This window comes from Sander lucioperca, chromosome 11 (genome assembly GCF_008315115.2).
Source record: "Sander lucioperca isolate FBNREF2018 chromosome 11, SLUC_FBN_1.2, whole genome shotgun sequence".
Taxonomy (NCBI): domain Eukaryota; kingdom Metazoa; phylum Chordata; class Actinopteri; order Perciformes; family Percidae; genus Sander; species Sander lucioperca.
Genome location: NC_050183.1, coordinates 27,028,732 through 27,044,079, shown reverse-complemented (window position 1 = coordinate 27,044,079; position 15,348 = coordinate 27,028,732). Strand labels below are relative to the sequence as shown.

General features: G+C 43.1%; 1 protein-coding gene across 5 annotated transcripts in view; it reads left to right on the top strand.

Moving 5' to 3' along the window:
• The window catches only part of usp24 (ubiquitin specific peptidase 24), a 45,715-nt gene that overhangs the window by 16,222 nt on the left and 14,145 nt on the right, over nt 1-15,348 (top strand). Inside the window, exons 16-49 of one of the 5 annotated variants that reach the window (XM_031311548.2) lie at nt 410-502; nt 1,110-1,217; nt 1,571-1,720; nt 2,516-2,647; nt 4,007-4,118; nt 4,227-4,303; nt 4,469-4,609; nt 4,864-4,917; nt 5,010-5,125; nt 5,298-5,364; nt 6,171-6,281; nt 6,386-6,484; nt 6,751-6,924; nt 7,011-7,096; nt 7,175-7,310; nt 7,464-7,610; nt 8,681-8,778; nt 8,983-9,078; nt 9,206-9,428; nt 9,538-9,700; nt 10,694-10,855; nt 11,005-11,075; nt 11,181-11,341; nt 11,427-11,488; nt 11,659-11,850; nt 11,966-12,080; nt 12,240-12,384; nt 12,474-12,593; nt 12,706-12,831; nt 13,689-13,787; nt 13,909-13,991; nt 14,081-14,222; nt 14,312-14,431; nt 14,536-14,750. In XM_031311548.2, the coding sequence (XP_031167408.2) occupies nt 410-502; nt 1,110-1,217; nt 1,571-1,720; nt 2,516-2,647; nt 4,007-4,118; nt 4,227-4,303; nt 4,469-4,609; nt 4,864-4,917; nt 5,010-5,125; nt 5,298-5,364; nt 6,171-6,281; nt 6,386-6,484; nt 6,751-6,924; nt 7,011-7,096; nt 7,175-7,310; nt 7,464-7,610; nt 8,681-8,778; nt 8,983-9,078; nt 9,206-9,428; nt 9,538-9,700; nt 10,694-10,855; nt 11,005-11,075; nt 11,181-11,341; nt 11,427-11,488; nt 11,659-11,850; nt 11,966-12,080; nt 12,240-12,384; nt 12,474-12,593; nt 12,706-12,831; nt 13,689-13,787; nt 13,909-13,991; nt 14,081-14,222; nt 14,312-14,431; nt 14,536-14,750 (4,196 nt within the window). Of the gene's footprint in view, nt 1-409; nt 503-1,109; nt 1,218-1,570; nt 1,721-2,515; nt 2,648-4,006; nt 4,119-4,226; nt 4,304-4,468; nt 4,610-4,863; nt 4,918-5,009; nt 5,144-5,297; nt 5,365-6,170; nt 6,282-6,385; nt 6,485-6,750; nt 6,925-7,010; nt 7,097-7,174; nt 7,311-7,463; nt 7,611-8,680; nt 8,779-8,982; nt 9,079-9,205; nt 9,429-9,537; nt 9,701-10,693; nt 10,856-11,004; nt 11,076-11,180; nt 11,342-11,426; nt 11,489-11,658; nt 11,851-11,965; nt 12,081-12,239; nt 12,385-12,473; nt 12,594-12,705; nt 12,832-13,688; nt 13,788-13,908; nt 13,992-14,080; nt 14,223-14,311; nt 14,432-14,535; nt 14,751-15,348 lie in introns of all 5 variants that reach the window. The other 4 variants (XM_036007086.1, XM_036007088.1, XM_036007087.1 and 1 more) reach the window with 4 other exon arrangements.

Genomic DNA, 15,348 nt, shown 5'->3' with positions numbered 1-15,348 from the left:
AGACAGAGTGGGTACACATCTGTTATTAACCCCTAGGTTCGTTTTGCGCTGGAATTGTCCTTTAAAATATCCTTATATCAGATTACAACTACATTATAGTGTGCTATAAACCATTTATTTAATGTTAATTAAATCTTAATGTTTGACGTAAAGTGTTACCAAATAGTCTTGATTTATTAATGAGACTTCCGGTCGGAACACCGTCAAGATGGCTGCGTAGGCAAAGAGCTCCCGATAGAACCTGATTTATTTATGAATACTGAAACGATTAAGGGAAGAAGTAAACAAAAGCCTACGGAAGGAATTAATGTGTATTTAATATTTACATATGGGAAAACAAGGGCCAGTAAAAAATATGCTTTAATTGTGCAGATTCAAACTGCCCCTCAAATGAAATGTATGTTTCTAGACTCACACTCAGGAGGACTGTAAAGGCAGCGACACTCAAAGCTCTTTTCTTACTGGCACTTGGGGAAAGAAGAAAGCTAACTCTTTGGCCAAAGTAAGAAAAGAAGCCCAGATAACTCCACTGACCAATCTGTATCCAATCTCACTGCTTCACACCTGCCTACCAATCGTGGAGAGGGGTTTCATTGGTCACAGGTTGATGACCTCACGCTTGATTGTAACGTGAGGTAGTTTAACCAGGTGTATGTTAATCTTCTTCTGCTTGCCTCACTAAGAGGGCTTTGGCACTGACTAATGATTCCACAGTGGTGTTGATCTTGTCCTGGGTGGGAGCCTGGCTGCATTGAATGAGTGATTTTAGCTGCTGGATGAATGGTCAGCTTTGGTGGAAGAGCTCGCACATTGACTCATGCAAAGAGGAATCTAAGCCTCGGATATATAGAAGAAGTACATGTTTGATATTTGATTTGGACTTGAAAAGCATTTGTGAGAGAACAAATTGAAACGTGAGCATATTTTAACCGTCAAAGTCTTTTACATCCCTGGCTTTGGTTTTCTTTGTCATGTTTACACAACTCCAAAAACAGTGGGACTGTGATGACAAAGAAATCGAATGGCAAAATCTGATTAGCACGTTTGTGTGCTTCGTTCTGCTTTAGTGGATATCATTATTGTGTGTGTGTGCGTGCGTGCGTGTACAGGCTTCTCAGCAGAGCAGTCCTCAGGCAGTCTGGGTTGTTCCTGCTCTCCGTCAGCTGCACGAGATCACCCGTTCTTTCATCAAGCAGACCTATCAGAAACAAGACAAGGTAACACAAACACTCACGCAAACAAACAAACGCATCATCCAAACGACTGTACAGTCGGTGCAAAGTAGGGCTGTTCAGTTATGGAAAAAAATCATAATATTACTCATTGACTTTAGGAAAGATGTTGCATTTATTGAACTTGAAAAAAACAAATCAACAGTGAAAACACCTTGAAGTGTGATATGTACCTTCATACTTTTCCCATTTGAACACAAGACAAAATGAGTTTACCTGCACAACTTAATGTGCAAAATAATGTTTTTACTCGATTGCATTGTGTTTGTGAGCCAAAATCGTAATTGCACAGCCCTAGTGCAAAGTTGCCATGGTAACCCGTCCCTGCCTCCCCACAGAGCATCATCCAGGACTTGAAGAAGAACTTTGAGATTGTCAAACTGATCACCGGATCCCTTGTGTGCTGCCATCGACTGGCCGTGACCGCTGCGGGAAATAACGGCCTCTCAGGCTCCACTCTGGTGGATGGACGGTACACCTACCAAGAGGTTAGTCCGATTTTCTCTCATAAGCTCTTTTCTTACTTAAATTGAATTTCAGGAGTCAGGACCATATTTATTTTGTTTATAATTTCATTTCCCGTGTCTTTTAATTGATCATCTTTACTCTTCTATGGAACTATATTGCTATATTGCCCTTGACCTAGAGATTGGCATGGGGTACTTTCCATAAGATCATCTCTCAATGCAAATCAAACCAGCTATTAGGCTAACTGAAATAAAACCATGCCAATCTCTAGGTATGGTGAAGGGTATGTGATGATGTGGGGCTATTTTAATTCCAAAGGCCAAGGGAACTTTATCAGGATGCATAGTATCCTGGATCCATGAAATAACTGGCCTTTAAAAATAAAAATCTGCCTGCCTCTATGGGAATCTAACATAGAGGTGTACTGACTTATGCCCCCTGTATTTTAAGGAAGAACATTTATTTATTTACGAGACATTATTCATTCACAAAGAAGATTGGTGTCCTTAAAGGTTGGATTTTTCCTCATTTTTTTAATTAAGGCATTAAGATCAATTTCCAAAAGATGATTTTTTTATTCCTCTTTTTAGTCAACTTTAGCATGGGTGTATTCACTTATGCTGAGCACTGTATATTGCAGCTCATACAAATCATTGATTGATGAATCATTAATTTGACAGTAATGTCATTTGAGGCATCATTTTATCTAAGCTGGCAGGTTTACACAGGAAGTTATCCAACTTGAGGAGCACAGTATGATGACAGTGTGTGTTTGAGGGTGAAGGTGACATGCGTCTCTCTGAATCTATGTTTAGTATCTGGACAGCCACCTGCGCTTCCTGGCCTTCTTCCTCCAGGAGGCCAGCCTCTACCTGGTCTGGAACAGGGCCAAGGAGCTCTGGGAGTGCCTGGTGTCGGGCCCGGATGTCTGTGAGCTTGACCGTGAGGTATGAAAACAGTTATGCAAATGAAAGCTTTGTCCTTGGTCCATTTGTTTTTGTTTGCAACCCTTTCTCTGGATGATTGCTCTGGGTGAACAAAGGCTCCGCAAACATTAGCCGCAAACATTAGCCGTTTTCACTCTCTTTTTTTGTTTTAAAAAAGTGTTCAAAGGCAGGTACAAAAATATGCATAAAAATATAAACTCTTATGGCACATTTAAAATGATCATGCATTTTTTTAGATTCTGATTCTGTCTCAGAAATAATGGACTATAACTTAACTTAAACCTACATTGTGTAATTTTTTTAGCTGATTCTTAGCAAAAACCCCTTTATTCTTTCACAGATATGTGCTCATTCATGTTTTACTTCCACCAACTAATCAAAGTATTCTCGTAAGCGTAGAATCTGATATTCAGAATCATTCAGAATACATAGGAGCAACTCGCTCGAATGACGGCAGCCATGTAGGCCTCCATCTTTAAAATACAGTAGTCAAAGAGGGATATACCTCCGCATTTCGCCCTCTTACACCTATTGGCACCGTGACGATTGCCAGGGGGAGATTACTCGCCAGGGAAGTGAAAAAGAGAATTAAAACGACAACGCGCCAGGCAAAGCAACAAGACCAAAGTTAATATTGGAGTGGCTAGAACAGCTGTATGTAAACGATGGAGAGAGCTAATTTCGGGTTCGGCCACCGTAGGAGGAAGGGCTAGAAAGTAATATTCAGTTGGTTGTCATATATAATTTCACCGCTAGATGGGAGACATTCTTACACAATGTAGCTTTAACTTTGATAGTGTCTTTTTTGTGAATTTGGCATTAAATTAATAAAGTAGTGAGGAAGTAAGAGTTTTTTTTATTTTAAAAAACCTCTACTTACAATAAAAACACAAAGAAAAGCAAGAAAATAGTGCATTTTAATACATTTATTTTTCTATTTTTTATTTCATATCTAATCCTTATATTACTCCATGCTGTTCCTTGATTTGTTACTTTGTTACCTGCTGTTTTGTTCGCTGTACATTTCGGTCACAAATCTTTCAAGCAAAGCACTTAAGCCACACATAAGATGGAGCGGTGTACAGATCAGATGTCTGGTCTGTGTGTAATTTTGTTGATCTGACTGATTTTAATTTGTTGCACTCACACCAAGCAACCTTCCTCTGTCCCAGTATGGAATCTGATCTTTGTGTAGTTCAGTTTACATGTTTCCATTTTAAGTCACCAATGGTAGCGTCTGCAACAGTTGCTTCTTGTAAACCAAAGGAAAATAGGCAGATTACCCTCTGAATAAAACACAAGACCCGTATCCAAGATTCAGTTCAATGAACCCGAAACATGTTGTTTCCATGTGTGCAGATGTGTTTTGAGTGGTTCACCAAAGGACAACATGACCTGGAGAGTGACGTTCAGCAGCAGCTCTTCAAGGAGAAGATCCTAAAACTGGAGCCCTACGAGATCACCATGAACGGTGAGAATCACTGCAAGGACGTGCACTATCGACAGAATTAGAGGATTCAGGATTAGGTCATGAATACCTATGTGATACAGCAGGTAACATGTTCTATGTGTCTCCCAGGTTTCAATCTATTTAAGACCTTCTTTGAGAACGTCAATCTGTGTGACCATCGCCTCAAACGCCAGGGCACTCAGCTGGTCAGTCCTTACTCACAAGTTTCTATGCATTTCATTTTTTTTTTGTACCAAAGATGTGCACAGCTACTATTGTTGTCAGTGAGATCTGAAATACACATATTTATAGAGTGAAACATATCTTAAATAAATAAATAATATTTCATTTATCATATGGTCTGATCTCAGTGTGTGGAGCGCCTTGACCTGGCAGGGATGGATTTTATCTGGCGCATCGCCATGGAAACCCCTGATGAAGAGATAGCCAATGAAGCGATCCAGCTCATTATCACATATAGCTACACCAACCTCAATCCCAAAATGAAGAAGGTCAGTATACGTGTCTGCGCACACTCTCCTGTGGCTCACTCTTCTAGCAGTTCCCTCATGTGCGTCTTACTATCTGAGAAGAACAGTATAACTTAAGATGCTGCCATCTTGTTTCAAGCCATCATTTTGAATTAAGTGATTCATTGGAGTATTTTGTTAAAGTTAAAAGTAAACCTATTTGAGTGAATTAGTGTGTTCTGTTACTTTTATGAAACTTGAGACCACATATGATGTTAACTTTTCCTTTCTTACAGGACTCTGTGTCTTTGCACAAGAAGTTCATAGCTGATTGTTACAAGCGACTGGAGGTAAGGGGTGGGATATGTTAATGTTAGGAGTGATTGTGCCATTTCACAGAAATCAACACCCGAAAGCTCATATCTGTTTCTCTTTTTCTCAGGCAGCCAGCTCGGCCCTGGGTGGGCCTACTTTGACTCATGCTGTGACTAGGGCAACTAAGATGCTGACGGCAACTGCCATGCCAACTGTGGCCACATCTGTACAATCACCATCCAGGTACAGAGGGGGGTTTGGGTAAGAACATAGTTACTAAACCTATTTAAAACACATTTTTTTAGGAGCATTCCTAGACATCATAGAGAGTAAATTTATACTTGACAAGTTAAACGTGTTTTTTTTTTGTTTTTTTTCATTCCGTTGAAACTCTTCTGTGTGTGTTCATCCGTAGATCCACTAAGCTGGTGATAATCGAAAGACTGCTGCTACTGGCTGAACGCTACGTCATCACTATAGAGGTAGGTCCTGTCTTCTTCACTTGGAAGGGATAGTTTGGATCTTTTGAAGTGGGGTTGTATGAGGTACTTATCCATAATCAGTGTATTGCCAATAGTAAATGGCGGCCAGCACGCCCCAGTTTGTAGAAGCAGGAAGGACTACCGAGTGAAGCTGGCGTCTGTTAGTTGGAGTTATTGGGCCCTATTTTAATGATCTAAGTGCATGGCGTGAAGCGCATGGCGCAGGTGCGTTTAGGGCCTGTCCAAATCCACTTTTGCTAGTTTGACAGCGGAAAAAATGCTCCGTGCGCCGGGCGCTTGGTTCAAAAGGGTTGTACTTAGTGTCTTCATTAATTCATAGGTGTGTTTTGGGCGTAACATGCAATCAACCAATCAAAGTGTCATCTCTCATTCCCTTTAAAAGCCAGGAGCGTTTGGACCTTGGAGCATTGCTGTTATGATAGAGGATTTGCACCGTAATATTTTTATTTGTAATCTTCTGCATGTGTCTGGACGGGAAACTGACAACTGCGTCGGTCTTAAACTAGCAAAGACTCTTGCGTTGGGCTTTGCGCCTCGCTGCGCCGGGTGCAAGATGGGGCCCTTTGTGTGATTTTGGTGAGTCCGAGTTAATCCTTAAAATCACCAAGGGCCTGCTTCTCCAAACTGGGGGTGTGCCGACCGCATCTACTGTAAATCTGAACCATCCCTTTAAGACTCTCATTATCATTTTGACAATAAATGTGGATCCTTACAAGGAGGATCGATAATATTTGTATGTTTTCAAGCCTCTTATTATTTGTGTGTGTGTTTCTGTTTCTGTGTAGGATATGTACTCAGTTCCTCGCACTATTCTACCTCACGGGGCCTCGTTCAATGGACACCCTGTCACTCTTCACATCACCTATGAGTCAACCAAAGACACTTTCAGCTTAGAGGTATTGTAAGACTTTTCCTGGTGCCCTGTAATACACCATTTTGTGGTGTGGAGTTACATCTACAGAGGAAATAACCCTTCTGTGTGTGTTTGTGTGTCCTGCAGACCCACAGTAATGAGACAATAGGAAGTATCCGGTGGAAGATAGCGGAGCACTTGAGCTGTCCGGTGGATAATGTCCAGATCTTTGCCAATGACAGCGTGGTAAGTGACAAGGACTTTTGTTTTAAAAATACAATTGTGCCCTCATCAAATTATTTCACTCCTCTCCCAATCATGTGTTTTCACTAAAGCCAGTAAACATTACAAACTACACATCAATGCACAGTAAATTCTTGTAGGCAGGGTGCCACCACCTCTTTGTTGGCGGGTTTGGACCACTGTATCTATTGTGTGGCAGAGGCTCGAACAACCTCAGTCCCTGTTTTTCTCTCACTCTTACCCTTCACTGTTCCTCCACCATGTGTTAGTTGACCATGAATCGGGACCAGAAGCTGCTATCCCAGCTCGGCTTCAGCGACGAGCAGAGCCTGACTGTGAAGAGCTCAGGCACTGGCACTCCCTCAGGCAGCTCCGAGTCCTCGGCCTCCGCCTCGAGCAGCTCCAGCTCCGCCGTCTTCAACTCCGCCTACGCCCTGGAGCAGGTACCAGCTGAGACATAACGAAGCTGTGGACACACTCGGGCTTACATTGGTTCTGACACACTGTGCCCATGTCTTTCTATCTCCAGGAGAAGTCCCTGCCCGGCGTGGTGATGGCTTTGGTGTGTAATGTGTTTGAGATGCTTTACCAGCTGGCTAATTTAGATGAAACCAGGTAAGATAGGAAAGTTACATAGACCTTGTTGCCAACAAGATGGGACTGTGTATTTAGTCAGTATATTATAATCTCTAGGATCACTCTTCGTGTGAGGAAGCTGCTGCTGCTGATACCAACAGATCCAGAAGTGCAGGATGCTCTAGACAACTTTGTTCCCAAAGAATCCAGTGTCTGGAGCCACCAGGTACATCAGATGCGTTCTGGTCATATGGTAACTACCTTGGCTGAACGTTGACACTCTCAGTTCTCTACCTTTCTATTCTCATTTGATGTTTTTGGTCGGAGTACCTGTGTTGTAATAAGTCCATATACATCTTGCCCTATCTCTCTGGTTTACACATTCCCTCCTGTCTCTTTTCTATAGAAGACACTGTTCCAGGGTACAGGCTCTCGTTCCCCATCTATGGCCTCCAAGCAGCAGCACCAGCCCAGTGCTGCATCCATCTTGGAGGCCCTCTTCAGATCCTCGGCCCCGGGCATGTCCACCTTCAGAGTGCTGTACAACCTGGAGGTACGCACACACGTGAACATACACACTGTTAAATGCAGCACATAATTTTCCAATATATAACAGCTCTTCTCTAACCTAAAAGGTAAATTAGTTGGCTTAACTACTATACACATTTGACTGTTTACCAACATTTCCCACCAACTTGATCATAAAGTTTGCAGATGACACTACTGTGGTAGGACTTATAACGGGCGGGGACGAGTCCGCCTACAGACATGAAGTGCAGAATCTGTCTGAGTGGTGCTCTGCCAATAAGCTCATCCTAAACGCCACAAAAACAAAAGAACTCATAATAGACTTTAGAAAACATAACACACACCCCCAACCTCTCTTCATAAATGGTGAGTGCGCGGAGAGAGTTCTCATTCATTCAAATTCCTGGGCGTCCATATTACGGACTGTTTCTCATGGTCAACTAACACCACAACAGTGGTCAAAAAAGCACAGCAGCGCCTTCACTTCCTGAGGATACTCAGGAAAAACAACATGAATGCGAAGCTGCTGGTGTCCTTTTACAGATCCACCATTGAGAGCATCTTTTCATTCTGCATCTCTGTGTGGTTTGCTGCGTGTTCCGCTGCAGACAAAAAGGCTCTGCAGAGAAGTATCAAGATTGCAGAAAACCCCCCCTCCCTGTCAGATATTGCACTCAGTCGCACTCTCTCAAGAGCCAAGAACATCATCAAGGACAATACTCATCCTGGCCACCACCTGTTTCAATTGTTACCCTCTGGTAGGCGTTATAGGTCTATACAATGCAGCACCGCCACATTTAAAAATAGCTTCTTCCCAAATGCAATAGTTTCCCTAAACAATGTAGTTAGACAAACCCAGTCACTCACTGTTAACTCCTGCACTTCGATACTTAGCACTTATCTGATCATTGCTCTTTTACTGTTTTTATTCTGTTTTTATATGTCCTGTAAGGATTATTTGTTGTATTTATTGTATGCACCCAGTGGAGTAGCGCTCCTAATTTTGCTGTATTGTAAAGTACAATGACATTAAAGGCTTTCAATTCAATTCAGTTACTTTGACGTGTGTTTTCCTCCCTCTTCTCTCTGTGTCAGGTGTTGAGTTCAAAGCTCATGCCAACGTCTGATGATGAGATGGCCAAAACCAGCAGCAAGTCCTTCTGTGAGAACTTCCTCAAAGCAGGAGGCCTCAGGTAACCGAGTAGAACAGACCTGTTGGAGAACAGTTCCGTCACTGTCTGGTGTTTGCTTTGATTCACTGTGGCGCGTGTCAGCAGACTTGTCAAGCTGCATTACATGATACCAGCACACAGATGCTTTTTAGCGTAAGCTTATATCAAAAGTTTTTTTTCATTTTCAGGTCTTGACAGTAGTATTTCACTGTGTTTCCTCTGCAGTCTGGTGGTGAATGTTATGCAAAGAGATTCCATCCCCTCAGAGGTGGACTATGAGACGAGACAAGGAGTCTACTCTATCTGTCTTCAGTTGGCCAGGTGCAAAATGGCCACAAACACACACACACACACACACACACACACACACACACACACACGGATGGATATTCTGGGCCCAAGTTAGACTTCATACTCACACAATACATACAATTGGCTGTGATTACAGGTTTCTTCTGGTTGGCCAGAGCATGCCTGCTGCACTGGATGATGATGTCATCAGGGATGGCGAGGCGCTGTCATCTCGTCCGTTCCGAAACGCCGGACGGGCGGGGCGACAGCTGTCTCTTTGTGGAACTCCAGAGAAGTCCTCCTACAGACAGATGTCTCTCTCTGAGCGCTCCTCCATAAGAGTCGAGGAGATCATTCCGGCTGCTCGCGTAGCTATTCAGGTAACACACCTGTTTCCGTGACAACCCCACAGTTAATTCAGCACCCATATTGATCTTTTAAGTGTAGGACTTTTTTTCAAGTACAATGTTTGCTCCGTCTGTTTTCTAGACCATGGAAGTGGGTGACTTTACTTCCACTGTGGCCTGTTTCATGCGTCTGACCTGGGCAGCTGCAGCCGGCCGATTGGATCTGGTTGGCAGCCCACAGCCAATCAGAGAGACCCACAGCTCCCTTCTGCCACAGGGAGTCCGCACCAGAGTTAGCAGTACAGGTGACACACTTTCAATGTTATTTTAGGTCTCTTCTCATTCTCCACAAGGTGCTCAGACATAGAGCTGGGCGATAGGATAGCACGATATTTTTGACCGAATACTTCGATGTCGATATTGCGACGATATTGTAGGGTTGACAGTTGGTGCTTTAACAAAATATTTTCACAATAAGGTTTTAGATAAATAATTATCCATAATGTGGATATAAAGTGGGTAAAGGGAAATAATAGAACAGCTAGACCAGTCTGGTAAGTTCAGAAAATTACCTCACTTTACTGTAATGCAGCCTGTAAAACCAGCAAGTCAACACTACGATATTCACAATCTTTGGCGATACCTAGCATGATATCACGATTAGAGATGGCCCGATACCATTTTTTGCTTCCCGATACCAATTCTGATACCTGAACTTGCGTATCAGCCGATACCGAGTACTAATCCGATACCAGTGCGTCATATATTTTATTATGTTTTAACAACTGTATACTACTATCCCTGTATGGATGTGATATTATTTCTATCTTTGTTGTCGGTCTGGCTCAGGTTAAACTCTTTGTGAAACATGAATGCCACAGAACTTTCTTTTATTATGCAGTTTGACAGTCAGTTATAACGGAAAAAGAACATAAATAAACTACTTTAACGTAGATTTTCTTTAGGGCTTTATTACGTGGTATCGGATCGGTGCATGAACTCCAGTACTTCCCGATACCAGCGTTTTAGGCAGTATCGGAGCCGATACCGATACCAGTATCGAACATCTCTAATCACAATATCGATATATTGCCCAGCCCTACTTACCCATAATCTGAGAAGATGTCTCGGTGTCAACTAGATGTTTACCGTCAGTAGGTGTGGTTATTATCCCGCACAACTTCATTCCTGATTTGCGTTTTCTTGCCAACAGCTCACGGTCAAAGCATTTCCAGTGCTACCAACAAAAGCTAAAGAAATGAAAGTTAAACAAATGTCTTGCGTTTGTTTGCTCACAGGAAGTAACTGCAGCTCCAGCAGCGAGGGGGAGACCACGCCAACGGCATTGCATGCAGGGATTTGTGTGAGGCAGCAGTGTGTCTCCACTAAAGATACCATCATTGCCCGCGAGGCTCTGTCACTGTTGGTCACCTGTCTGCAGTTGCGCTGTCAGCAGCTAAGTAAGACTCCTGCAGGAATAAAATGCACAACAAGCACACATACACACATTGCCATTGGTCCTCTATGCAGCGGAATGATACTACAGTATGTACATTTCATTTCGACTTCTACAATGACACTAAATCCTGTGGTCGGTTTCTCTCGCCAGGTTCTTTTTACAACCTTCCCTCCGTCAATGATTTCATCATTGATGTCCTGCTAGGATCTCCCAGCGGAGAGGTACACGACACCCTTTCTTTTGTTCAATAGACTGCAGAGAAGGAATGTATCCTCAACATTGCAGTGTGTGTTTACACTTGTAGTCTCTGTCCCTTCCTATATCAGATCCGCCGTGTAGCTTGCGATCAGCTCTACACTCTGAGCCAGTCTGACACTTCAGCCTTCGCCGAAGTCCAGAAACCCAACTTGTTCCTCATCTCAGTCATTCTCACTGCTCAGCTGCCATTATGGAGTCCTACGTCTATCATGAGAGGGGTCAACCAGAGGTACTTAAGCAAGAAACACACAGGATATACGTACATCCCTGAAATCTGCAGAGGTCTTGTGTTAATGTGTGGCTTTTCTTCTTAGGTTGCTGTCTCAGTGCACGGAGTACTTTGACCTAAGATGTCAGCTTTTGGATGACCTAACAAGTAAATCATATCCCCTTACAGTCCCTTTTATCAACACCTATATATGAAGTATTGTCCCAGATGTAAGAATTGGTTTAATAGAGAGGTTATAGCTTCCTGTTTCAGCCAGTAAAGACCAGTGTGTCATAAAAATCTCTGTGCCTTGTATTCTCTCTCTCTGTCTCCTCCAGCGTCCGAGATGGAGGTATTAAAAGTGAGTGCAGCCACTATGCTGGAGGACGAGATCTCTTGGCTTGATAACTTTGAGCCTAGTTGGAGCTCTGAGATGGAGACCAGCGAGGCGGACAACATCCTCCTGGCGGGACACCTCCGACTCATCAAGACCTTGCTCTCCCTCTGTGGTAACGAGAAGGAGCATCTCGGTAAGCACACGCAAGGATGCACTGTACATATCTGCACCCACTGAACACGTTTTGGAAGTGAATGAAGTTGAGAACACTAATGTGTAATGTGAGGATGTGTAACTCTTTTCTTCAGGGCCATCTCTGATTCAGCAGTTATTGGATGACTTCCTGTTTCGCGCCTCTCGCATCATCATCAACAGTTCAAACCCCACACCCTCGCCGGCCCCCAGCCACGACTTCCACCCAAAGTACAGCACGTTTAATTCTATCCATCAGTTACATTTAGTTATTGACCTCTGAACTGCTATGTTAATCGTGTGTGTGTGTGTGTGCGTGTGCGTGTGCGTGTGCGTGTGCGTGTGCGTGTGCGTGTGCGTGTGCGTGTGCGTGTGCGTGTGCGTGCTCAGGTGCAGCACAGCCAGCAGCAGGCTGGCAGCCTATGAGGTGCTGGTGATGCTCACAGACAGCTCTCTCTCCAACCTCCGACTGATCACCAAAGAGCTGATGTCCATGCATCACCAGTCTGATCCTTCGCTCTGCAAGGAGTTTGATGTAAGGCACCAATTGAAATAATATTTGTTGGTACATATGGTTGGAATAGAATTCAGCTGTGAATCTGACTCTCTGTGTGTTTCTCTCAGTACTTACCCCCCGTAGAGAGCCGGTCAGTCTCCGGTTTTGTTGGGTTGAAGAACGGTGGAGCCACATGTTACATGAATGCTGTGTTTCAGCAGCTCTACATGCAGCCCGGCCTGCCAGAGGTAGACATTGTGTTCTAATGTGCCGTTTACCTTCTGTACTCACCAGAGGGCATTTGCTCTTTGAGTCCAGACTGAGTTCCACACAGTGAATCCACGTATGTTTGGTTTAAAGGCTTTCCTGTCCATCGAGGACGACACAGATCAGCCAGAAGAGAGCGTCTTCTACCAGGTGCAGTCTTTGTTTGGCCACCTGATGGAGAGCAAACTGCAGTACTACATACCTGAGAACTTCTGGAAGGTAACTGACAGTTCATTGTTTTCTGATTGTAATGCGCTTGACCTTTCATAATGCACAAGTCCTCACAATGCCTTGTGTTTCTCACTCCCGCTAACGTATTGTTCATCAGATGGTACATGACAAAAGCATTTAGTTTTCACATGTGGATAGGCCAAGGCCAGAAGAGAGAGATTAGCTAAAGGTAGCCAACATATTTAAAAAAAAATTAGTAATTACCACATTCGAATGGCCCAATACCATTTTTTGCTTCCCAATACCGATTCTGATACCTGAACTTGCGTTTCGACCGATACCGAGTACCGATCTGATACCAATGCGTCATATATTTTATTATGTTTTAACAAGTGTATACTACTATCCCTGTATGGATGTGATATGATTTCTTTATTTTTGTTGTCGGTCTGGCTCAGGTTAAACTTTTTGTGAAACATGAACAAACACAAACAATGAATGCCCCAGAACTTTCTTTTATTATCCAGTTTGACAGTCAGTTATAACGGAAAAAGAACATAAATAAACTACTTTAACATAGATTTTCTTTAGGGCTTTATTATGTGGTATCGGATCGGTGCATTAACTCCAGTACTTCCCGATACCAGCGTTTTAGGCAGTATCGGAGCTGATACCGATACTGGTATTGGAACATCTCTACATTCGAATAGTATTGATTTTTTTACTAGTCGAAAAATTCGTTCCAACAGCCCTAGTCTACACACATTGACAAACTTTCTCGGCTGTATTGATCACTCTTTCATATATTTCTCTCTCTAAACGATTAGATCAATCAAAGAAAAAGTATACTTATCCCCAAAACATCCACTTTTATCCACAAATGTGCAAATGTGTGATGTCTGCAGATCTTCAAGATGTGGAACAAGGAGTTGTATGTAAGAGAACAGCAGGATGCTTATGAGTTCTTCACTAGCCTGGTGGATCAGCTGGACGAACATCTCAAGGTAAAACTTCCACACTCCAGTCCTTTTTTTTTTTTTTTTTTTTTTGAAACGCACTAGCTAAGTACTTATAATACCTAATTGGTTAGATTATATTATTAATGATGAGACTCCTTTCCACCAGAAAATGGGTCGAGAGCAGATCTTCAAAAACACATTTCAGGGGATCTTCTCCGACCAGAAGATTTGTAAAGACTGTCCTCACCGGTGAGCGAGAATGTTTTTCTTTTCTTTCTCAAACTTCTGTTTTGTTCTGAGACACATCACAGCTGATGTTTGACCTTATTATTGTACAGGTACGAGCGTGAAGAAACATTCATGGCTTTGAACCTTGGAGTGACATCCTGTCAAAGCTTAGAGATCTCATTGGACCAGTTTGTGAGAGGAGAGGTGCTGGAGGGCAGCAACGCCTACTACTGTGAGAAATGCAAGGAGAAGGTGTGTATCGTTCTCTGCATGCTTTTATTCTACTACACTGCTACCATGTGTACAGATGTGTCAACGTGTACATGTGTTCCTCTGCGCAGAGAACCACCGTGAAGAGAACGTGTATCAAATCCCTGCCCAGCGTTCTCTGTATTCACCTCATGCGCTTCGGCTTCGACTGGGAAAGCGGGCGCTCCATCAAATATGATGAACAGATTAGGGTACCAAGTATTTCTAATCACAAAATCACAAATCTCTAGTCACTAAGATACACTTTCTGATTCTCATAATGATTTTATATGAATTCTGTCTCGTTGGTGCACAGTTCCCCTGGGTGTTGAACATGGAGCCCTACACCGTCTCTGGGATGGCGCGTCAAGACTGCAGCGGAGAGGGTGGCGAGGGGCGGGGCGACGGGACCTCAGGAGGATCACCCAGGAAGAAAGTCACGATTTCTGAGAACTATGAGCTCGTGGGAGTTGTTGTCCACAGTGGTCAGGCACATGCTGGCCACTATTACTCTTTCATTAAAGATAGACGGTAAGAGACACTGTAGCGCCGAAGTTCCTCCACCTCTCCCTCATTTAAAAAAGGGGCTAATATTCTCTGAAAATCAAACACATTTCTTTTTTCATTTGCCGTTCAGAATTATGTGGTGCAAAGTTCTTTGATGGTATTTTCCAGCTCCTGTTCCTACTTTACATCAGAATCACATAACCAGTGATTAAGGGAGCACATTAAGCAGTTGGTTTTAGTTTTAGTTTTCCAGGCAGATTTTAGAGGACCTCTTGAGGCACATGAATGCAGCATCAGACTTTGTGTGGGCTGTCTTGGTTTAGTTTGTAAGCATCTCCAGATGTCTGGCTCTGTAAGGCAGGATTGTTCACTGGAGAAGTGGAACATAAAGAGACCAATATCTCTCTCTCTCTCTCTCTCTCTCTCTCTCTCTCTCTCTCTCTCTCTCTCTCTCTCTCTCTCTCTCTCTCTCTCTCTTGTTTGTTCCAATCCACTCTTAAGACTGCGACCAAGAATGTTTGTTCTCAGAGATTAGACATATCCCTGCATGCATCAGTAGATCACTTTCCAGACTTTTAGACACATTCTGGAGCCGTTTCAAAGTCCGTTATCATTTATGTCA